The 26,100-nt window shown below is 35.5% G+C and overlaps 1 protein-coding gene across 2 annotated transcripts; it reads right to left on the reverse strand.

Moving 5' to 3' along the window:
• Window positions 1-764: 764 nt before the first annotated feature.
• LOC127853442 (proton-transporting V-type ATPase complex assembly regulator TMEM9-like) lies at window positions 765-25,382 on the reverse strand. 2 transcript variants are annotated; one of them, XM_052387986.1, is made up of 5 exons: window positions 25,216-25,382; window positions 13,335-13,465; window positions 10,788-10,881; window positions 8,564-8,683; window positions 765-3,011 (listed from the first exon to the last, which is right to left on the reverse strand). In XM_052387986.1, exons 1-5 carry the CDS (start codon window positions 25,309-25,311, stop codon window positions 2,838-2,840), a joined length of 615 nt encoding a protein of 204 aa, XP_052243946.1. In that variant the 5' UTR covers window positions 25,312-25,382; the 3' UTR covers window positions 765-2,837. The 2 variants fall into 2 exon arrangements, with proteins under 2 accessions (XP_052243946.1, XP_052243945.1); XM_052387985.1 differs by having other exon boundaries at window positions 8,552-8,683.
• Between the last annotated feature and the right edge of the window lie 718 nt (window positions 25,383-26,100).

A 26,100-nucleotide genomic window follows, 5' to 3' on the forward strand; every position in this document is an offset into this window, starting at 1 on the left:
GAGAGTAGACGTCGGATGCACTATGTACCGATAACTGCAATTGACATCATTCTTTAGTGACAACTGATCAACGGTCAACGAGGAGATGTATCTTGCATCGATCTGTGTTTATTGATAGATCTTTGGATAAAATAAGTTGTTCGCATTGCTGGTGATTTTAATCGATTGAAGCGTACCTCACTAAGTAAACTATTTTTCCTTATTTATTTCGTGCAAAAATTAAATGTGCATGACAAATTCGATCGCAAATATAGGAAACAATACAATTATACAATGTATACTTCTGGTCTTAGGTGTCGTGCTATAATATTTCTTTTTTTTCATTGCATTGATAAATGAACAGACTTTTGTATTAATCCATGGATTAGAACGGAATCATGTAGCACCATTATAATATAAATGTACGAGTTATCTTCCTGCTACAAAAACCAGGGGATCAAATGTCCCGATCATGGCCCTGATGCGCTCATAAAAGACTCGATGAAAAGTTATTGATCTGATCTGGTGATGTCTGTGCAATGACCGCCGTTCATGATTAATTTACCCTTATGAGACACTTTTAATGTGGACAGTGACACTACCTGAACAAATGATCTACCAGAGTTTAATAATTAGGCAATGTTGAAGGCTTCAAGATGATTGGTCGAAATCCGACTTCCCTGAAGGAAGGAAGGTACAACTTACAAGCCAATCACTAAATGAATAAGAAGCAACATTTTTGAAACTTTTCTTGAAATGTTTTGCTTAAATTTAATACAACACAATTGTGTAAATAAAATTTATTTAAAACAAATCTAAATGGTTACATGTTCTTTTAATTCTAAAGGCATACAGTACAAGTCTATCTCACAGTTAGACAATGAGGACATCTTCCTAACATGCTATAAATATTTGAATTTTTAACATAATCTGGTGAAACTAAGGTAGACAGTTAACTACACAATTTATTAATCACAATTTTTTGCTACTAGTTTTTACAGAAAAAAAAAGTATTTTGATACACTGTTTGGGTTTCTTTAAATCTACATTTTATAAGCTTAAGCTGTTATTAAATGTAAATAAAGCTCTAGTATGTTATTTTCTATATCTAAGGAATAGTCAATACAAATTGCTGCCCAAAAGACTGTTGACATTTTTTTAATTGGCAGACGCAGATTTATTCTGAAGGCTATTATTTCATCTAAAGCATGAGCCACATGCAAACAAATATATATCAAATAAATGTATGCCCAAACTAATACATTGATTAAATGCTGTGTACTACAGAATTATACCAATTGCACAATACACTAGACAAAAATGTTCAAGAGAGAATTATTTAATTAGCCTAATACTTACAAATGTGAATTATTACAGCATTCACCATCTTCCTCTGCTATGAAATCTCAACCAAACCCAATTTTAGTTGATAATCAAACAATCAATCACACAAACAAAATGACGTACATTTTAACAAACATATATCAATATAAAGGAATGTTTGTGATATTTTGTTTGCAAAATAATCAAGGCAAACCCACTTCCTATCAATATAGTGTTTATAAGAGTTGCATTATTATAAACTATTGCACACATGGAAAATTCGGATGAAACATGTGATGTTTGTAAAACCGGTATGCCTCCTGCTTCCGCTCAAATTTTAGCAAAGTTGTCAATATCTGCATTGTTTATATATTGCATGGTCCTACAACCTTTGATCTCTTGATTTTTAATTGAAAGGGTGCTTCTTCAACCATCAGCATACTTATAAGATGAATGATCTTAGTGTGCTCATAATATTGTGTTAAAATGTTTTTAATGTTCCAAACCATGTGATCTTGACCTCAAAATATATTTTCAATCAAATGGCTAGTCTTCTTTCTTTTCTCCGAAGTAACAAGAATGCTATCTGGTATTGTATTATATAAAGTCTTTCCCATGATATCTTACAGTACCAAGATGGTCTCTAGAATAAAACAATGTTCATGTAACAAGCCCCTGTGCCTATCAGGATACCAATTGGGATGATCTTATAGTCAATAGATTTCAATTAACATACAATTTTTCACAGGTCAATAGTACTCTTTCAGCATACTTAACTGGATGATCTTAGGGCAAGAGTACTATATCACAACACCAGTTTGGATTATCATACGTCTAGATGAAATTATCTAGATACCATCCGGAAAGGAATTTAATGTTACTAGATTCTGTAAGTTTTTTCACCAAAAACAAGCCAGGTGTTTTCTATCCTCCCAAGTACCCAGCATACAAACCCAACAATTTCTAGTAAAAAGATTCACATGTAAAAGAATGAAATTGAAATGGTCTTCACAGGCACAGAGTCACCATCCAACCAACCGACAGGTGTATAACCACTCTTTTGAATGGGGATGCATACCGGAAATTGTTAATTAAAGGGTTGTTTAGAGGAACGTTTGAACATATGCAAGCAGTAAGAAGAATGTCATTTAGCAAATAAAATGGTAGACAGTTATAACATACATTCGTCTAGATTACAAGAACGTTTAAGCAATGTACAATATTTATAATGACTTCAATCAATATGTTTGATGACAGATCATATTGTATCAGTTAAACAATAAATCAAATACATATTTTCAATAAATAGTTAAAAGTATTGCACATACTAAAGCTGTATCAAGAGATTTTAGCTTTTAGTTTGTGAACAATTAGTTCAATTATGACTGGAAAAAAAAGATTGAAAATTATTTCAAAAGTCAAGAGAAAGAATGAAAGTATTAAAAGAAAATTAATATTACAAAACAATGACCTATTCATAACAATGTCTTTTGCTAACAAATTAAGTCTACACAAACATAAATGTAGACCCAATCTCAGTTCAGCATGGTATGCTTGTCGTAAATGTTCTTCCTCTGCTCCTGCACGGTAGACTTCCACTTCTGCTGTTCGTCCGACACATATTTGATGACGGACTTCTGTTTACTGAGCCTTGCCCTTGTTCCAGCAGTGCCCTCGAACTGGGGCACTTGGGACACCGACTGGTCATCCTGTCATGGAGGTACGGTACATTATGACACCGTTATGTATGACATGACAGGTAATGACGACATTGATGGCCAGTGACACACACAACAAAGATAATGTGTATACATGTATTTCATGAATGAGGTTTTACAAAGCTTTCACATTTATTGGTTACATCAACAAGTCTTTATTGGTTTGTCTTGTTTTGGTTTTTGCAACTTTTTTCTACAGTATTTCAGTAATATCACTGCAGTCTGTTACCCAACTCAAACTTGTCCTGGGTAAGCTGGTGTACAAGTATTAAAACTTTACCACTTAGATACATATTTGGACACATTTGTAGTCCCTTAGAACGCTACATTTAATTTAAGACCTTTCTTACTCCATTCAAATTTTAAAGGCTTCATTTCCAACCCTTAGATAATGATGAGCAGCAAACAGCATAAAACCTGAACAGACTGCGGGTTACTTGCAGGCTGTTCTGGTTTTATGCTGTTTGTACACAGCCATTTTCACTTTGCTTCTGAGATAGAGTTAAGTGCATACCTTTACTAGTAACTGACAACTGCCCTACTTGAATCAAAGGTATGGGGATAATGGCTGTAGAATGGATTTCATGATCAATCCCCTAATAAATGATGTGTAACTCATGGTCCAAGGATTCATAGTCTAACGCTCTACGAACTGAGCAAGCTAGCAGGCTCAGCAAGTCTGAGTCATCAAGTGTCATAGAATGCAAGTGAATTTTCACAAGTCTGCTGCTGTCAATAAGATTTTTGAAATTTTTGCTAGTTCCCTCTACATTTCTATTTTAATAGCCTGTGATGTTACAAGAGGTAAGCATAGTGATTGGACTATTCAATGTACTTATTTTCATCAAAATATAAATGAGTCGTGTTCTGAGAAAACCGGGCATAATGCATGTGCGTAAAGTGTCGTCCCAGATAAGCCTGTGCAGTCTGCACAGGCTAATAAGGGACGACACTTTACACTTTAATAGTATTTTTCGTTTAAAGGAAGCCCCTTTTTACCGAAAATTTAGAAAAAGCGGAAAGTGTCGTCCCTGATTAGCCTGTGCGGACTGCACAGGCTAATCTGGGACGACACCTTACGCACATGCATTATGCCCGGTTTTCTCAAAAAAGAACTCAAATATTTCATTACTCTAAGGCATATACAGCAAGCTTTTGTTTGTGATACAAATTCATGTTACCGGGTATTAGAATGTTCGAATCAGCAGATACACATGTACTATTAAGCATTTAGAGTGAAACTGCTGCTTTCACTTCAGGCTTGTTTCAAGATCACTACAAGAAAATCAACTTGAAGTTGAAATCAAATGACAATATACATGTTGCATGCAGCATATAAATGCATATTGTCAGGAAGATACATTGAAACCATTTTTCATTAAACTGCATGCAGACATGCAAAAAGCTCTGTGGAAGCTATCATGCAGACACAAGACTGATGATAATGATGGTAATTAAACTTCTGTATACCATCATAGAAATCACCAAAATTGATTCAAGCAAATACATATTTGTTTAAACATTACTGTCAGTGGTTAATGAGGCAACTTGAAGGCTACACTTGCTTTTAAGATGCATACACAATCATAATAACAGACTTTAAAGAAAATCCATTCATGCTAGAATTTCATATTCCCAGTGCAAATTATTCACATATGAATCATATGGCTTCCTCACTTAATTAAAATGAATTATGCCAATCTGTTTAACAATTCAGAAGGGCTAAACTCAATTACATGTATTTGATAGAAATGGCTTGTTGCTTCAAACAGTTTTTGCAAGACTTTAGTCCAATAAGGTCTAGTTATAAACCAGAAGTGATGTTTTACAGACTGGCCTGGCTTAAGGTCAACAGTATTTGAAACACTTCGGCCTCAGTAGGGTGGCAAATAACTCACAAATGTTATTATCAACTGTCCCTCAAGCAGGTCTAATATTACCAGCACTGACCCCGATAGAAAAAAACTTGCAGAAACTTTTTAGCATTAGGCTTGATCTGGCCGAACAAAATCTGGAATTTGCTAAATGGAGAAAACATAATGCCAAGGTTATCCTTTACATTTCAAATCATGTCCTGCTTTTTTTACCAGTATATGGTGAGCTTCACAATTTAAACAAGTAGTAGACAATCACGCATATATATCATTTCAATGTTGCATACAATAATTTAGTAATTTACTACATACACTGGCACATTACAGACCGATCCCCTTATATATGTGCAAATGTATCTTCACAAAAATATTTTTCCGTTGTTGCATGAAACAATTCATGAAAAGAACCAAGCTACTGATTGAAAATCAACAATATACATGAAGCTCTTCAATAGAAAAATTGACATTCCAAACCCATTAAATAATTGTTAACAGGTAAGTCCCCATTGCAACATAGCCTGATCTTACTACTTAACGCTTTGCATGCTGGGAAATTTGTCGTCTGCTAAAATGTCGTCTGCTGAATTTCTAAAATTAGCATTTTTTCGATTTTTTTTCAAAGAATATTATCAGAATAGCAAACCGTTTGGATCCTGATGAGACGTCACGTTCTGTGGCGTCTAATCTGGATCCAAACTGTTTGCAAAGGCCTTTTAAATTCGGTTCCAGCACTCAAAGGGTTAAGTTTCATATTGTGTCCTGACTGAGTGGTGTAGTGATCCATACAACACCAAGCATGCATATAAATCATTCCACTGTTACATATAATGATATACATGTACATACATAACAGTACATAACAATATACACTGGCACACTACAGACAGATCACCCTATATATTTGCAAGTGTATCTTTAACAAAATATTGTTCACTTGTTGCGTTTAACATTTCATGAATATTAATAAAGATCATGAAGAAAATTCAAACATTTAAGTCAATAAGACAAAATAATGATATTCCACCTCCCATTAAACAATTGTTACAAGCAATGTCCCCATTAGATAGGTTCTCACAATAAACCGTAAATACTGAGTCATAACTCTATCCGCTCATAAGTCATGCAATTAATTGGATGAAAATTGGCAGTTTTGTTTTTAATTTGTGTCACAGTTTGAAGAAAAATATCATAATGAAAATTTGCATAAATGCCATCTGTGTTTTATATCCCAATTATGCCCATAAGTACTAAGCTGCATCCACATTATATGGCTGTTCGCAGAGTCCAAAGATCACGATCGCAATATATCAAGCGTGCGATAAAAAAGTATTATCCTGCGTATTATACCACCTGAGGTTCAAATGTCAAATATTTGGGCCATTGAAATGAAATGTCCTGATTATGACTCCAAAGAGTTATGGAATGTAGCCTCATTTTTTGGTCTATACTATAGTTTAAAAAAAAATTTTAAAGAAAAAATGACTGAGTATTTACAGCATATAGGAATATCAAAATAAGGTTTATACGCATCAATGCTAACAACTGGCTTTCATGATTACAATAAAATAACAAGGATATATAAAGTATCTGTCTGTACTGGACCATGTCCTATGACTGCCAACATTCTCATTCTTAAACCTCGCCTTTTTTTAAAAGAAGCTTGTATTGCTATTTTTTTTTATTCAAATTTTATATCAAATTCCTGCTGAATCAGCAAGGAACAAGACCTGTGTTTGTGAAACACAATGCCCCCACTGCAGATTGAAGCCGCACTGCAGCTATTGTAGAGAAAATTGTCAAGTCCAAGGCCCATAACTTCGCCAAAAATAAATGGGAAAAAAAAAACGAACACTTCGTCTGTAAATCATGTAGATAGAGTAACATACATAAAATCAGCAAAATATCTGAAGTGTTTCGTAAAAAAACCCTCAGGAAAACGGTTATTACCGGTATAAAGAAAATTTCTTAGTCCTAGGCCCATAGCTTTGCAAAAAAATAAATGGAATGGAAGGAAAAACTCACACTTCACCTGTAAGTCATGAAGGTTGACTCACATATCAAAAATTAGCTCAATATCTGAAAGCCTTGCGTAAAAAACCTTCCGAAAGCTTTTGTTATAGAGAACATTTCTAAGTTTAAAGCCCATAACTACATAAAAAATCAATGAACCTGAAAGTAACACACTTCACCTGTAAGTCATTTAGGTAGATCAGCTCAATATCTGAAAGTGTTGAGTAAAAACCTCCTGGAAACGATAATTATAGAGAATATATCTAAGTCCAAACCAATAACTTTGCCAAAAATCTATGAACCAGAAGGAATTTCGCACTTCATCTGTAGGTCAAGAAGGTAGACTAACATAGCAAAAATCAGCTCATATCTGAAAGCCTTGCGTAAAAAACTTCCAGAAAACGTAATGCACGACGGACCAACAAAAAGACAGATGGACGGAGAGTGCGACTGCTACACATGTATGCCATCCCTTCCGGAGAATATAAAAAACCATGAAATTATTATTTAAATAAACCTGAAATAGGCAATGTTGGAAGAAACAAGAGATGTGTTCCTCAGAAACACAATGCCCCCTAATGCGCCGCTTTGAAATAAAAAAAAATTCTTCTTTTTTTTTTTACCTTTGACCTTGAAGGATGACCTTGACCTTGAACTTCCACCACTCAAAATGTGCAGCTTCATGAGAACACCACTTTGAAAAAAAAATAATTTTTTTTTACCTCTGACCTTGAAGGATGACCTTGACCTTGAACTTCCACCACTCAAAATGTGCAGCTTCATGAGATACACATGTTTTCGGACGGACAGACGCCATATATTAGACATTTGACCTTGAAGGATGACGTTGACCTTCACCTTTCACCACTCAAAATGTTCAGCTCCATGAGATGCACATGCATGCCAAATATCAAGTTGCTATCTTCAATATTGAAAAAGTTATGGCCAATGTAAAAGTTTTCGAAAGGACAGACGCCATATATTTGACATTTGACCTTTAAGGATGACGTTGACCTTCACCTTTCACCACTCAAAATGTTCAGCTCCATGAGATACACATGCATGCCAAATATCAAGTTGCTATCTTCAAAATTGAAAAAGTTATGGCCAATGTTAAAGTTTTTGGACAGACAAATAGACGGCATATATTAGACATTTGACCTTGAAGGATGACCTTCACCTTCACCTTTCACCACTCAAAATGTTCAGCTCCAGGAGATACACATGCATGCTAAATATCAAGTTGCTATCTTCAATAGTGAAACAATTATGGCCAATGTTAAAGTTTTCGGACAGACGGACAGATGCCATATATTAGACATTTGACCGTGAAGGATGACCTTGACCTTCACCTTTCACCACTCAAAATGTGCAGCTCCATGAGATGCACATGCATGCCAAATATCAAGTTGCTATGTTAAATATTGAAAAAGTTATGACCATTAAAGTTTTCGGACGGACGGACAGACTGACTGACGGACAGTTCAACTGCTATATGCCACCCTACCGGGGGCATAAAAATAAATCATAAAATTTTAGTAAATGAAATTGATAAATACAAATGGATTTAAGAGAGTCTGATTGCTGGCAGCCATGAAGTGGTGGGAGTTAGAAGTGTAAGGCGCCCAGGCCTTTAAGCCGTGTTACCAAATTAACCACCTCATCCATGTGCTGCTTGTACGAGGCTGGCCGGTGGGTGATCAGAGGGTCCAGGCACAGCAGGAATAACATGTAGATCAGCAGCAGGGATATCACACAGATAATGAGGATCACAACCACCTGACAATATACAAGCGCATGGGCTAAAAATTACATGTTTTTTCTTGCCATTAACATTGCTAAAATAAATAGGGTACATAGGTCGGCCTAACTTTGTTGGTTTACTTTTTTATATGTATATGGACAAGTTAGTTCCCATTTTGAAATGATATTCATTGACAGACATTTTCCAAATCTTTTTGCTACATTATGTCACATTTTTTTTTATATATAACATTTGATTTTGAAAATATGATTGAAAGTGGCAAAAATGGTTTCACCTGGACTCTAGTTAAAATTTGGTTAGGTTGGGTATCTAAAAAAACAACAACTTCTTTTTATGCCTTACTAACTCATGGTCATAAATGCAGCACATCTAGGCATGTGGCAGTCATTAAACTAGACTTTTTCTAGAATTTGCTAGATTTCAGAAAACCAACCTAGTCTGGGAGTAAAACCAATCTGACCCATTCAAAATAATTACAAAATTATATTTCATTTCACCTAAATAATTCAATGGAAACTATAATGATTTGTTCATAAAATTGGTCAGCATTGTTTGTTGTTACAGATTGGATAGGTTTACCATAAGAGCTGTCAGAGGACAGCGCGCTTGACTATTCGAGTGCTTGACAGTATAACAGAAGCCATCATGGAGAGGGGGATATAATGTGGGTGTGTGGTCATTTAATAGCTGATCTTTCAAAAAAGAGAAAAAAAGAATTTGGTTTTTTTGGGGGGGGGGGCGGTTCCTGGGTGGGGCGTGGGGGATGGTTTGGGTCGAGTCCATTGTGGTATGTCAGGTAAGTGTTGTTTTGTAAAAGTATGAATCAAATGTGATCATAAATAAAGAAGTTATGGCAATTTACGCAAAATTTATTAATTTTACCTTGAGAGTGAAGGTCATTAAGAGGTCAAGGTCAAACTCAACTTGCCAGGTACAGTAACATCATGATAGTAAGAAAGTATTTGAAGTTTGAAAGCAATAGCGTTGATACTTTAGAAGTAAAGTGGATCTAAACACAAAATTAAACAAAATATTCAAAGTTACAAAGACAAAAAGGGCCATAATTCCGTTAAAAAGCCATCCAGAGTTATGCAACTAGCCCTGTACAGTCCCCTAACGATAGTAAGCAAGTTTCCCAAGTCTAAAAAGCAATAGCTACGATACTTAAGGAGTAAAATGGACCAAAACACAAAACTTAACCAAATGTTCAATTATCTAAGTATAAAAGGGGCCATAATTCTGTCAAAATGCTTGATACAGTTGTCTGCTCTTGTTAATAGATTGGGGTCATGTTGGTAAAGAAGTATGCAAAATATGAAAGCAATCTGTCAAAGGACATAGGAAATATTTGAGGTGGTACGCAAACTTTAACATACATATAGATTTATCAATAATATGCATATTCTTAGTGAAAAAAGGGCCATAATTCTTACAAAATGATTGATACAGTTGTCTGCTCTTGTTTATAGGTTGGGGTCATGTTGGTAAACAAGTATGCAAAATATGAAAGCCATATGTCAAGGGACATAGGAAATATTTGGGGTAGAACAGCAAACTTTAACATTTGCACGCTAACGCTAACGGGAACGCCGAGGTGAGTAGAATAGCTCCACTATATATATTTCATATATAATAGTCGAGCTAAAAATTGTAGAAAGGATAAGTTATCGTTAAGTTATCCATTTTCCTACAATTGGCTGCTGGCAGCACTACAAACATTCTTCCAAGCCAATACAATTTACTGCCTGAGAGCAGAGAAATTATACAGGCCTGCCTATTCTTAAAATTAGAATTGGAGCAGCCCTTTTCAAATTTGCTAATTCTGATCAAAATATGAGTTAGAAATATTGCACATAAAAGTCATACTGATATCTTCCTTTAAGCTGGACATTTTTTAACAAAGTTATATTTTTAAGATAATTGATATGGTTGTGGCACTGAACAATTGTGGCAGAATTGTAAATGGAAAATCAAGCCCAATAACCCAGCCACTAACAATAAAACTGCAATACTCATCATATGCAATTGTATTTAGTGAATGGCCAAAAAGAGATCATTTGAAGCATACACATCTAAGTTGCAATGTTCATAATTGTTTAACACATGAATACAATTTACCTTGATAGTAGTTGTGTTTCTGTTCTCGTATTTACACTGACACAGGTTGCACATTTTAGGATCTATGTTAAAGCCTACCACAAAAAGGCAGTTACTGAAATTGAAAACAACAACAATAAGTGACTAAATAGTATATGTACATGAAGAAATTATTATAAAACTAAAACAACAAGAAACCATCAGAGACGGGTGATGCTCCCCAAAGGTTTTTTTTGTCACAATATTGCACTATATATTCAGATAAAAGGAAACATCTAGTAGTTGGGGGACAAGAATTGCACTATATGTACAGTAAATGGAAAATTTCAAAGGGCCATAACTCTGTGAAAAATCATCCGACCAGAACCGGCTGATAATATGCACATCTCCTCTTGGTAGTGAAGCTTCCCATAAAGTTTAATTGAATTCCGGTCATTAATTGCTGAGAAATAGCCCGGACAAAAATTGTGCATGGAAGGACGGACACACAGACACACGCACGGAAGGACGAAGCGGGGACTATATGCTCCCCCCCAAAAAAATTTGGGGGAGCATAAAAATGTAACCTTTTATTTCAGGTCAATGAAAATTGATTGAACAATTTTGTTTTTATACAGTTTTATTATGACATACAGCACATGGGAACCAAACCCATTATGGGAACCAAACCCATTTTGAAGAAATGTGCAGTACATTGTACCAGTATTCTTCATGATAGATGACTCCATTTTTTTTTCTCAGGAAGCCTGTCCTATCATTAAGCATACTGTTTCTTCATATTTAATGTAACATACAGTTGTTTAAGTATGATTTCTAAGCAACTCCCTAAAGGATTAGTTAATTTCTGTATTTCCAATAATTTCTTTGCAATCTTTATCATGCCAATTTTTTAAGACTCACTGATATTTGTTTATTTGTTGTGAGCTAAACATTAAGTTCAATTTGATGTACATGTATCCTCCATAATAACACAGGCTCCTAATTCCACACACTAAGATTGAACTTATGAATGTTTGCAGTCCTGGGCAGGGCACAAAGATTTCATTTGTCCTATCATTCTTTGCAGTCTGGGCAGGGCACAAAGATTCCATTTGTCCTATCATTAACAAGTGAATGCTCTATCAGGACAAGCTGATTTTTCTAGCTATGTGTTGGCATGACCAGTGAACTGTTAATAAAGTATTAATCAATTGGTGTTAAAATATTTATCAAGAGGCCATAATGGCTCTTAGGTGCTCATTTGAGTTCGAAAACATAATTCCTGAAGACTTGACTACTTGATCTAGTTTTTTACCACACTTGACCACAATTCAAACATTGCTTCTATATTGATTTGTCAACATAAACGTTCTTACTACATTGTAAGACTCAGTCTTAAATGGGCCTAAAAAGTTTTTTTTCAAACTTGACATGCTGACCTACATGTAGAGTTTGAACACAATCAAAATTGGTCTAGATATTGTCAGAATAAACATTCTGCTCAAGTTTCATCAAGTTTGAGTCATAAATGAGTTGTAAGATTTTTTTTTAAAAGATTTTACCCATTGACCTAGTTTGTAGACTTTCAAGTGCTCAAGATTTGAACATGGCTTGTTTATTACCAAGATAAACATTCTAACCAAGTTTCATAAAGAATCAGTCATAAATGTGGACTCTAGAAAAGTTAAAAGGTTTTTCTAAGATTTGACCCAGTGACCTATTTTTTGTGCATATGACCCAGAATTAAATTTAGCTTATTGCAAAAATGAGCACTGCCACTAAGTTTCATCAAGATTAAATCATACATGTAAATGTGGCCTCTACTGTGGTAACAAGGATTTTCTAAAAATTAACCCATACTCCATCTAAGCCTTGAAAATGTCAAGTGTCATCAAGAAAAAAAAAATTGAGTCAAAGTTTTTTTTAGAATGGTAAGATTTCTCAAAGATTTTACCTGTTGACGTAGTTTTAAATGCACATGACCCAGATTTAAACTTAGTCAAGATATTGCAAAGATAAACATTCTGATAAAGTTTTGTCAAGGTTGCATCATTAATGTGGCCTCTACAAGGGTTAAAAGGTTTTCCTAACATTTGACCTGGTGACCTAGTTTTAAGACACATATGACCCAGATTAAAACTCTAGATTTCATAAAGATAAACATTCTAACCAAGTTTCATTAAGGAGTCAAAAATATGGCCTCCACAGAAGAAGCACAGTATTTTTAAGATTTGAACTGGTTACCTAGTTTTTGAACGCACGTGACCCAGATTCATACTCGTTAAAGATATTTTCTAGATAAACATTGGGACTATGTTATTCAAGATTGAATGACAAATGTGGCCTCTTGAGTGGTATTGAGCTTAAAAATTAATGGCGCACAAAGCCGGACATAGGGTGATCACAAAAGGTCACTTTGAGTACTTTGCACTGAGGTGAGCTTAAAAATAATGGTACATCAGGTTAAAATCTTGTTTATTTAATTATAATAAATTGTTTCTTTGAACAATCTATTCTTTTACAAAGGACAAGTACACTTCGAACTATAATAAGTGCCTATGAATTTAAAATATCGTTTTGACAGCTTACCAGTTATTTGGATCTGCATTTGCACTGATAAACACAGTCTGGTCACTGACTGTACTGTTTTCATCCTTCTTGAACTTTTGGCACACGCATTTACACCTTGCATCTTCAAAACTGGTCTTGTCTTTTTGAGACTGTGAAAAAAATGTTCTAGTGTAATCTTTTTTATTAATACTTAAGTTTTATGTAACTTAAATTATTGGTTAAGTCTATTTTTATAAGGGCTGATAAGAAAGGATTTAAGAAAAGAAGATAATTAAATACACTTTTATAATTGTAGAAAAAACAAGAGCTGTCAGAGGACAGCGGGCTCAACTATTCGAGTGCTTGACATTATAACGTAAGCCATCATGGGGAAATTGTTCATATTCAATAATTTATTTGACGATCTTTCAAAAAAAAAAAGGAAAAAAAAAAATTTTTGGAGGGGGGGGGGGAGGGGGGGTTGAGAGGGGGTATAATGTGGGGTGTGGTCATTTATAAGACGATCTTTCAAAAATAAAAAGGAGAAAAAAAAATTGTGGGGGGGGGGGTAGGGGGGTATAATGTGGAATGTGGTAATTTATTAGATGTTTAAAAAAAAATATTTTTTTTTGGGGGGGGGGGGGTAGGGGGGGGGGTATAATGTGGGGTGGGGTAATTTATTAGATGATGTTCAAAAAAAATAATTTGGGGGGGGGGGGGGGTGTTGGGAGGGGAGGGATTCTGGGTAGGGGCGTAGGGTATTGTTTGGGTGGAATCCATTGTGGTATTCAGGTAAGTGTTGTTTTGTCAAAGTATTAATAAAATGTGATCATAAATAAAGAAGTTATGGCAATTTAAGCAAAATGTTCAATTATCTAAGTGTAAAAGCAGGGGTTTTTTCCCACTTTTTGGGAAGATACCCCATGGCTATGGATTTGGGAATTTTATCGGCATTTTCATGAAATTGGGAAAAAAAATTCATTAGCCTTTTTTTCCACACGAAAAGTCCACAGATAAGGGAAATACTTAATTTGATATAACTCTTTAAAATCATTCAAATTAAAAAAACAAAATCATATAATACTTTGTTTGAGGTAATTGAATTAAAATTGAGATAAAATACACATTAGACACTTCTTTCTAAAAAAAAAATAATTTATTTTTATTTTTTTTGGTAAATTGGGAATTTTTATGCCACAATTTGGGAAAAAAGTATACTTTTTGGGATTGGGAACATAGCCAAATTTTGGCTATAAAATTGGGCAAAAAAAAAAACCTGAAAAGGGGCCATAATTATGTAAAAATGCTTGATACAATGGTCTGCTCTTGTTTATAGGTTGGGGTCATGTTAGTAAACAAGTATGCAAAATATAAAAGCAATATGTCAAAGGATATAGGAAATATTTGGGGTAATACGCAAATTTTAACATAGATTTATCAATAATATGCATATTCTGAGTATAAAAGGGGCAATAATTATGACAAAATGCTTGATAGAGTTGTCTGCTCTTGTTTATAGGTTGGTGTGATGTTGGTAAACAAGTATGCAAAATATAAAAGCAATAAGTCAAAATATGAAAATAAATGGGGAAGTACGCAAACTTTAACATTTGCTGCATATTCTAAGTGGAAAAGGGGCCATAATTATGAAAAAATGCTAGATAAAGTTGTCTGCTCTTGTTTATAGGTTGGGGTCATGTTGGTAAACAAGTATGCAAAATATGAAAGCAATATGTCAAGGGACAATGAAAATAATTGGGGTAGTACGAAAACTTTAACATTTGCACGCTAACGCAGACGCTGGGGTGAGTAGGATAGCTCCACTATATATATTTCATATATACATGTAATAGTCGAGCTAAAAATGGTTATCATACTTAATGGGAAGATAACAAACTTAATACACAACAAATTAGTATTTTCAACATTTATAAATACAATAGCTTTTGAAAACATATAGCCAAAAAAACCAATAACCTTGTTTTTCAGTTTCAGCAACATTCTAGATCAAAATGGACACTTTTATACCGTAAGACATGCCTCTGTATACCGGTAGTATACAATAAGGGATCAACAACAACAAACATTTAATTGTCATCATCTGCAAGTCATGTATACAACCCACATATAATTTGGAAATCAATTAAAAAGTATTGTGTTTTTCTCTTCATGATTTTACATATGTAATCACGTCTTGTCACTTGACAAACAGCGTAACGACATAAAGGCTTGTGAAAGCATACTGGTCAAACAAACATATTGATATTGTCATAATACACGTGTTACCGGTATTTACAAATGACTTGTCTAAAGTGTTGAATGTACATGTATAAAGCGTGTTTATGAACGACAGAAAAGTTGTTTTGTTTTGTCTCCAAAAATATCTACAATCACAAACTTTAAAATTTAGTGCAGCATTGTGTGGTTGAAAATAATGTTTTAACAATTACATGTTCACTTTTAACTTTAATATCAAAATACATGTAGAGACTGTGTTTATGTTTTACAAAAACCTTACCTGATCTTTGAATTTTCAAAACGACAATATGTATTTTTGATAAAAGATTATGATAAGAACAAAACAAGCAAATTAGTTGAATTGATATCCCTCACCAATATACTTCTGGGCAAAAAAGTTTTCTGGACTGATGGACAACGCCAACGTGCATCATTCTATATATATATATATACTCATACCAAGTTTCAATGACTTCGGTCAATTTGGCGTCAAAGCACTTCCAAGATATGGCTCTAGACACACAAAAAAAGCATTTTTTCAAGATACAAAGGGCCATAACTCTGTTATTGTCCAATGGTGTACAATGCCATTTGGCATGCATCATCCTCTTAGACATATATACTCATACCAAGTTTCAATGAAATCCGTCAAAGCATTTCCAAGATATGGCTCCGGACACAAAAAAGCATTTTTTCATGATACAAAGGGCCATAACTCAGTTATTAATAGATGGTGTACAATGCCATTTGGCATGCATCATCCTCTTATCCATATTTATACTCATACCAAGTTTCAATGAAATCCGCCAATGCACTTCCAAGATATGGCTCTGGACACAAAAGTGCCGGACGGACAGACGGAAGGACCAAAAGACGGACGGACAGTGCCAAACAATATCGCTCCACCTATGGTGGGGGATAATAAAGAGAACCACATAACGGTTGCCAACGCTCGGTTGAATAAATGAAAGCTTGTCAGATTTTTTTGACTTTTTTTTAGAGGTGTGACCTTGACCTTTGACTTAGTGACCTAAAATGGGTGTGGCGTGCAGCACCAATCGACCGCCCCTGGTTTTAACTTGCGGATTTAACCAGTTAAAACCGTCCCAGTCAATACTCCGGAAGTGGTCATTACTGGTCGATACTGGTCGATTGAACTTTACCCCCAATTTTGATAAATATTTCATGCTTAAGTAAACAATATTGATAATATAAATTAAACAGACATGTTGCCAATAATGTCTTAAGCTGTTAATACCCACTATTTTATATAAATGACACAACCTATACTTGTCATGTATTCTTGCCTAGTTACATTCCTTTTTATACAAAATGGTGAAAAAAAAAAAATCCATTGATAAAAATAAAAAACATAATAAGAAATAATTATTAAAAGAAAAAAATAATTGACAAGAAGAGTCTACAGAAGACCTAAAATTGTAAAACATTATTTTTTGCAAAATCAAAGTCTTTTATTGCTTATTCATTTGTAGACCAATTGAACTTTTAAATATGAAAAGGAAAAAACTATTTATACAGAAAGGAGACAAGTTAGAAGTAACTATTAAATTGATAGCACGTTATCTACTTTTGTTTGAGTGATGTTATAGCCTAAGGGCAGATTTGCTTCATTGTCAATATCAAAGACATAACACTGCATGCATTTTATTACCAATTTAAGACTTAGGTTCCAGATTTGTAACCCTAGAAAATACACGTACAAGAGTTCTGTTTGCCCATCTGCTTATCAAGTAGGTATATCAATAGATCAGTGAAATACTATGGTAATTACAATACTAATAATACTTTAGTACATTGTATTATACTTAGTAACAGATGTGATACATGTACACTGAGATAAATATATTGCCTTAGTCCTTATGTATTTCAGGCTGTTTCCATTTACAGAATAATGCTTGATTCAATATAGAATAGCTTCAAGTCTTTCTTTGTGATGTTTAAATGCTATAATTTTTAATTGACCAGTATTGACCAGTATTGACCGGTATGCCAATCCTGGTGGCGTGTAGAACTCATCAAGGTGCAACAACATACATGTATGAAGTTTCAAACTTGTAGGTGGAAGCACTTTGATTTTAGAGTCATGGTTTAAAAGGTTAACAAAATGTTAAGGTTTTAGCACGACGTGGACGGCGGACAACAGGACACAACGAGCTGACAATACCTCGGGTTTTGTCCGTAAACTGCTGAGCTAAAATCACTTGTATAATGATCATTAGCCTGCTTCTACTTTAATAAAGAGCTTTGGGGACACAGAGCTATGTAAAATACATAATAAGGGTCTGTCCCTTAAACAAACATATAAATGTAACTTGAGTTGTATTTAACAAATAACCTGTCCAAAAATTTTGGGCACTTTTGAAATCAATGTCATTAGTTTCAATATGTTAATGTCTGGTGTCCAATGTGTACCATTAAAGAAGCATAAAAAACATCTGAATTAATTAAATTTTAAAAATAATCATTTATTTCAATGAATGAAGACTCATTTTAATCACTAAGACAAGTGCATATCCTTCGGAGTTTTGACATGTTAAAATGACACCTCAAAAAGCAAGTTAAAAGTTGTGTTTTTAGCACAACATAATCAAAGAAATACATTTAATTTTTCCACGAATTCACTTTCCATTATATTTCCTTAGATTCAAGTTTTTGAAACCTTTCCAAAAGCAGGTCATTTACATTAAACAGTTCATTTGCATTTAAAATTGTTTTGGTAAACCTCAAATTAACATTACTAAAAAGGATGCATCAATTTACTACTTTGCTTAACGGCTAAAAGCGCAGGATAACAAATACCATAAGCACCTGTACTAGCTCTTCTTGAATGCTCTGACCTCTAACATACATCTCAGAGATCTTCATAATATAAACAGCTTTTTTCATCTAAAACAATTATGTCTCACATCTGTCTCTAGTCTCTAAATTTGAGTAAAACTTGAAATGGCGCGGCAGAGGCCGGCGCGTATCCCCACGCCACATGTTTGACCCAGGGGCGCCCCAGGGTTGGTAATGGGGCCATGCATAGTTGAGATTGACTGTATTGTATTCAAAAATATGTTCAGTATCAATTTGAAGTAAATCGGTGTAGAAGTGGATGTAAAATAACCTCAAACAAGAGTGCCAAACTGTCACAAGATACGCCCGTTCTAAGGTTTTGGACATCATGCTCAATGCTTGAAATGCACTAAGTGACCTCGAGACCTAGTTATTGACCCGGCATGACCCATATTTGAACTTGACCTAGATATCATTTAGACGTAACATCTGACTAAATTGGGTGAAGATCAGATGAAAACTACTTCAATTAGAGAGCGGACACCATGCTCAATGATTGAAATGCACTAAGTGACATCGTGACCTTGTTTTTGACCCAGCATGACCCATATTTGAACTTGACCTACACATCATCTAGACACAACTTCTGACCTAATTAGGTGAAGATCGGATGAAAACTACTTCAATTAGAGAGCGGACACCATGCTAAATGCTTGAAATGCACTAAGTGACATCGTGACCTCGTTTTTGACCCTGCATGACCCATATTTGAACTTGACCTACACATCATCTAGACACAACTTCTGACCTAATTAGGTGAAGATCGGATGAAAACTACTTCAATTAGAGAGCGGACACCATGCTTAATGCTTGAAATGCACTAAGTGACCTCATGACCTCGTTTTTGACCCTGCATGACCCATATTTGAACTTGACCTACATATCATCTATACACAACTTCTGAACAAATTAGGTGAAGATCGGATGAAAACTACTTCAATAAGAGAGCGGACACCATGCTAAATGTTTGAAATGCACTAAGTGACCTCATGACCTTGTTTTTGACCCGGCATGACCCATATTTGAACTTGACCTAGATATTATCTAGACACAACTTCTGACTAAATTAGGTGAAGATCGGATGAAAACTACTTCAATTAGAGAGCGGACACCATACTTAATGCTTAAAATGCACTAAGTATCCTCGTGATTTCGTTTTTGACCCGGTATGACCCATATTCGAACTTGACCTACATATCATCTAAACACAACTTCTGACCAAATAAGGTGAAGATCGGATGAAAACTACTTCAATTAGAGAGCGGACACCATGCTAAATGTTTGAAATGCACTAAGTGACCTCATGACCTTGTTTTTGACCCGGAATGACCCATATTCGAACTTGACTTACATGTACATATCATCTAGACACAACATCTGACCAAATTAGGTGAAGATCGGATGAAAACTACTTCAATTAGAGAGCGGACACCATGCTTAATGCTTGAAATGCACTAAGTGACCTCATGACCTTGTTTTTGACTTTGCATGACCCATATTTGAACTTGACCTACATATTATCTAGACACAACTTCTGACCAAATTAGGTGAAGATCGGATGAAAACTACTTCAATTAGAGAGCGGACACCATGCTTAATGCTTAAAATGCACTAAGTAACCTCGTGATTTCGTTTTTGACCCGGCATGACCTATATTCGAACTTGACCTACATATCATCTAGACACAACTTCTGACCAAATAAGGTGAAGATCGGATGAAAACTACTTCAATTAGAGAGCGGACACCATGCTAAATGCTTGAAATGCACTAAGTGACCAAGTGACCTAGTTTTTGACCCGGCATGACCCATAATTGAACTTGACCTACATATCATCTAGACACAACTTCTGAACAAATTTGGTGTAGATCGGGTGAAAACTACTTAAATTAGAGAGCAGACACCATCCTTGAAATGCACTAAGTGACCATGTGACCTAGTTTTTGACCCAGCATGACCCATAGGTATTCGAACTTGACCTAGATATTGTCTAGACACAACTTCTGACCAAGTTTGGTGAAGATCGGATGAAAACTATTTGAATTAGAGAGCGGACACTGCTGTGGACGCCGCCCACCCTCCAAGGGTGAAACTATAATAATCCCGTTTTTTTAAAATGGGCGTATAAAAATGAGTGAAAATCTCTGACCCAGCCCCACCCCAACCCCCATAACTTTTGACCCCGGGGTCAGATCAAAATTCCAAATAGTGCACTGTCGCACATATGCTCATAGCTACCATGTGTGTAAGTTTCAAGGTTCTAGTGCTTATAGTGTACTACTGTAGGAGGAGATAGTGACCCTAAGTTCAACGTCAAGGTCACTGGGGTCAAAATTTTTGTGTGTATGGAAAGGCCTTGTCCATATACACATGCATACCAAATATGAAGGTTGTATCTCAAGGGACATAGAAGTTATGAGCATTTTTCGAAACCTAAACGCAGATTTTGAAACCTAAACGCGGACCCTAAGTTAAAGGTCAAGGTCACAGGGGTCAAAAAGTTTGTGCGTTTGAAAAAGTCTTGTTCATATTCACATGCATACCAAATATGAATGTTATATCTCAAGGGACATAGAAGTTATGAGCATTTTTTGAAACCTAAACGCAAATTTTGAAACCTAAACGCAGACCCTTAGTTCAAGGTCACAGGGGTCAAAATTTGTGTGCGTATGGAAAGGCATTGTCAATATACACCTGCATACCAATTATGAAGGTTATATCTCAAGGGACATAGAAGTTATGAGCATTTTTCGAAACCTAAACGCAGATTTCCAAACCTAAATGCGGACTCTAAGTTCAACGTCAAGGTCACAGGGGTCAAAATTTTTGTGTGTATGGAAAGGCCTTGTCCATACAGTCCAACCCCTCTTAAGCAGCCAGTCACGGGAAACTGCCAAATGGGCTTCTTAAGCGGGGTGGCCCCATAAGAGGGGGTTGGGTCATAGGGAGTCTGGAGTTGATGAGTGCATGGCCAACTGTTCAATTTTTTTATAAAAAAAAGGTAAATATGTGTACATGTACTAAACAATGTATAGACTTAAAATAATTTTACTTCTTCCTTTCTAAAATCAGCTATAAAACAACATTTTCATTAAAAAAAATATTCTATTCATCTTTCTAATCATCATCAGTATCATCAGCATCAGAATCAAGTCAATGAAAAAAATAATTTTCATGATTCGTTGTTTACACAATGCGCGTTGTATGGCCCCAATGCACTTAAGAAGTTAAGATGGGAACAGTTGTGAATCAGTTATGCGTGAATAATTCCCGTGTCACTATCAATCGATAATTTAATTGTTTTATTGCAGTTTTATGGCTTTGTAATAACTACCGCACCAATTGGTCTCGACAGTGATCTCCTCCACGATAAAATCGTGGCCAGTTACTTAAGGGACTGATAATAGCAACCAGATGTGATCCTACTGGTAATCGTGCTTTTCATGCATAATATTATAAAATTATTTTTTCACCGCGTAAAGGGTTTTATCAAAATTCATATTGAAATCATTGTTAATATAAAACAAATATAAATGTTTTGTTTAATTCCCAAATGAGAATAATAATTTATAATCGGAAACACACTCCCGATTGTATATGGTAACGAGACGTTTACAAATTCTAGCATAAAAAAGTCCTCATGTATTTCCTTTGTCCCGACAAAAGCGCGCGAAATTATGCACCAATGTACAATGTCATGCCATATCCATGGAAAGCGTGCGTGTACTGATTTTTGGATAAAAACTTTGTAGCACATAGAACATGTAGATCAGTAACTTTTTCGGTTAAAAGTTTTGTTGTTCTTTTTTACTTTTAATTAGCCGAAAATTGTCATAAATGTGTGCTTGAAATAGTATGATTCAACAGCTACAAATAATAAATTATAAATTAAGAATCTCTTTTCCAGTAATAATAGGTGATATTTGCACGTGCGGAAACAAAAAGATCAAACAGTCGCATATTGCTTTTAACCCGATAATCTGCGGCTTATTAATTGCAATCTGCAAACTGGCTGTCAAAATGCTAATCAGACATCACGCTTTAGTAATACAGAGCCTTATCCTCAGACTGGAAGTACGTTTTGATTTTTTCGCCGTTGCATCGTTGTAATTTTGCCAATGTACATGACTGACTTACTCGCACGTGACCACTCATATGCAGGAAATTTAACATTTGGGATTCAAAAATGCTGGCTGCTGGCCGGAGAAACAGGGTTACCCCTAAAGAGGGGTGCATTATACAGTGTTTATCGACGGTCGCGGCACAGACCGGCCACCTACACGGGGCAACCAGCTATGAGGGGTGACCGGAAGTAGGGGTTGGACTGTATAGACAAGTCACATGCATACCAAATATGAAGGTTATATCTCAAGGGACATAGAAGTTATGAGCATCTTACAAAACCTTAACACAGATTTCGAAACCTAAACGCGGACCCTAAGTTCAACGTCAAGGTCACAGGGTTCAAAACTTTTGTGCATATGGAAAGGCCTTGTCCATATACATGTACACATGCATACCAAATATGAAGGTTACATCTCAAGTGACATAGAAGTTATGAGCATTTTTCAAAACCTAAACACAAAGCAGGGCCCTCAATCCATTTTAGGGGAAGCGGGTCGCTACCCTCATGAGGGGGAATTTTCGCAGCGTTTCCATTCTTGGGGGATTTTTACTTACTCTCTCTCATTATTACATTTGTACATGTTTGCACTATAGTCATTTCTTTTTTCATGATTTAGTATGTTTGAAAAGATTAAATTTAAATAGAATTGAGATATCTAGGTTGGCACTAAGGAAAAAAACTAAATCGCCAAATGTAGGGGGGTCCGGGGGCATGCCCCCTCCTCATGTAAAATTTTTAGATCCTAGATCGTCTGTGGTGCGTTTTGGGGTTATTTCCTGAGCAAAATTAAGAATATTTTTGTCTGAAATTAGCCCATTTTTTACTTGAAAATTTTCTTCGCTGGTGAGCCACTTGCTGACATTTTGCAGCCGATTTTTTTTGTTTACATAGACACCGGTGGCGTAGTGATAATGATACATTTACACCGTTAAACAGATTTCGGTACATGTGGTATTTAGGTTAGAAACCAGTAAAACAGCCCGCCCTCTCGGTTGTAATTATACGACATTTTATGAAATCCAAACATCACTTTTTTTTCATTTTTTTTGGTTTTGAAGAAATGTGTGAGAAATTACTTAGTCAGCATTAGACCGTCATTGCATGTAAAACACTGTGAGACTCACGGCGAAATCGTGAGACTTGACAGGTAGACGTTTCCGATTCTGCACTCACTTGACACGTCTTCACTATTTTAGACGTCCTCCGATCGCAAACCTAACATTTGGTCATTTCCTGAGTTTACATTATTCTGTCCACTTTCTTTTCTAAAGAATTGTGTTAATTTCTGTGGCTTCGACTTTCCATTTTCGTTCGCAGCATCCATTTTTCCTGGAATCTGCAACTCACTAAATCTAAATCAGTCTTTCAAGTCTCATAGCAACCGTAAAGGGAAGTTACTCTTATCTACTTTTTTAGCCAATCAAAATAGTTGTTTCTTGGGAAATTAGTTTATAGTGGCTATCAATGCCATAACTCCGCCCATCTGATTAAATGAAAATTCCGTACTGGTCGATTCGATAAAATTGAATCGTAATATCTATAGCATAGGTCATTACACGGCATGCTTCAGTGATTCAGTTATTACGTAAATCGCCAAGTAACCCAAATGTTCGAAAAGTCTGGTTGCAGTGTAAAGCGTGAACAATTAAGACATTAGCCATGTCATAGTGGATTATCGACCTAGGCGGTGGTCATTATCCCCTGAGGCCTTTCCGGTAAGGGTGTTATCTGTGTAATCTTAGCAATGTTTCTGGCGATTTATACTGTAAATACCGATTTATACGCCCTGAAAACAGGCATTTAGAGTGTGCATTTGTAAAGCATAGGGTCTATTTTTTTCAATCGCCAATTTCATGAAAATCTTATTTTTAATTGCCAGCCAGGAATTGCAATTGCCAATGGCGATTTCGGCGATCTGTAACGCTAACGTAGGATATAATAATCATGAGACACATCTTTCTATATAAAAAAAAAAATTCAGGGGGAATTTTTCGCCCCAAAAGGGGAAAAAAGTATACTTTTCAAGTGGGGGACTGCGGCCAAAACTCTGCTGCAGATTTGATAGATTGAGGGCCCTGGCAAAGTGTGACGGACAGATGGACAGTCCGATCACTATAATTATGCCCCTCCTTCAGGGGCGTAAAAATAAAAATAAAGGGGCGCAGGAGGGGGCATTGTGTTTCTAACAAACTCAATGGTCAAAAAAACAAATCCAAGGGAATTTATAAGCTCTAAAGGGTGGTAAGTAATGAACCTGCCAAATGATTTTTTTTTAATAAATCAAAGCGGCGCAGGAGGGGCATTGTGTTTCTGACAAACACATCTCTTGTTTTATGTTATTTTACATTTCTACACCATTAACTTCAAATTGATACTGAACATCTCTTATGACAATACGGTCAATCTCAAGTATGCATGGCCCCATTACCAACCCTGGGATCTCCATTGGTCAAACATGCGGTGTGGGGATACGCGTCGGCCTCTGCCACTCGTTGATAAGCATCATCATATCTTACAGCATATAAACTGAACCTGATCATGTTTATGTAATGAGGTGAACCTTTATTAAAGTTAAAACTAAATCATCTTAAACTCGATTGCCGACTTAAACATTTTAGTCTTAGAAGGTTTATCTTGCCACCTTGCAATCATTGATTGAATCAAACAGAAATACATCGTCAACTTTTGTTCAAATTACCTCACACGTTACCAGTAGGCTACACAGACAGAACGAGAACAACATCAGCTGTATAACAGCTTTGTTTGTCAAACAAAACTCCATTTTTGAGAACATATTGGACAACGTATTGACTTTATTTACATTTTCATAACTTATGTTTCTGAAATATTAAGCCCTACAGTACAATCATGTGAAACGTCACCTGACTATATTTTCGTTCATGGTTACACAATACTAAACCCTTATATGGTACAAATTAGATCGTATCAGCATATGTTATGGTTTTAAATATACAAAGACATACACGTTTTAAAAAAAAAATCAACCATCCGTATGAACATGCAAACAATCATGTTCATATACCTTTGTTTTCAATGGCCTAACCATTACTTATATCTTCAAAAATAGCATTTTAGGCTACATTTTGTAAAAGATAAAACAATGATACTGAAAAAAGTCGTTGCTCTAAAGACTCGATCACAGCCGAGATCTGGTGACCTTACGTACAGCGAGTTTGCGTCAAAATTGTTGTTGAAAACATGCGTCGGCCATATTTAAGTCGGATATGCGTCTTTTTGTCGATCTGAAGATTCTTAAAAACGAAACCCTCAATTTACATGTGTTCGACATTATTTGGAAATTCAGGGATCTGGGCAAATAACCTTTCGAGCGGGCGCCGTAAGGGCAACTAACGTTCAATCGTAATTGTGCTAAAAGCTAGAGGCATGTGTTCGCAGGTAACAAAAAAAGATTAGGTAAAATTGATCGATGTGCAAAATCGCCGCTTAAAGATATTATCGCTTTAAACTGAGTCTGGTAAAGAGTTATTTTAACTAAACCGCACAAATTGTAGTATATTAAATAAGTTCAAGTGAAAGTAATTAATGTAATGTTGACTCGGAA

Source organism: Dreissena polymorpha, chromosome 12 (genome assembly GCF_020536995.1).
Source record: "Dreissena polymorpha isolate Duluth1 chromosome 12, UMN_Dpol_1.0, whole genome shotgun sequence".
Classification (NCBI taxonomy): Eukaryota; Metazoa; Mollusca; class Bivalvia; order Myida; family Dreissenidae; genus Dreissena; species Dreissena polymorpha.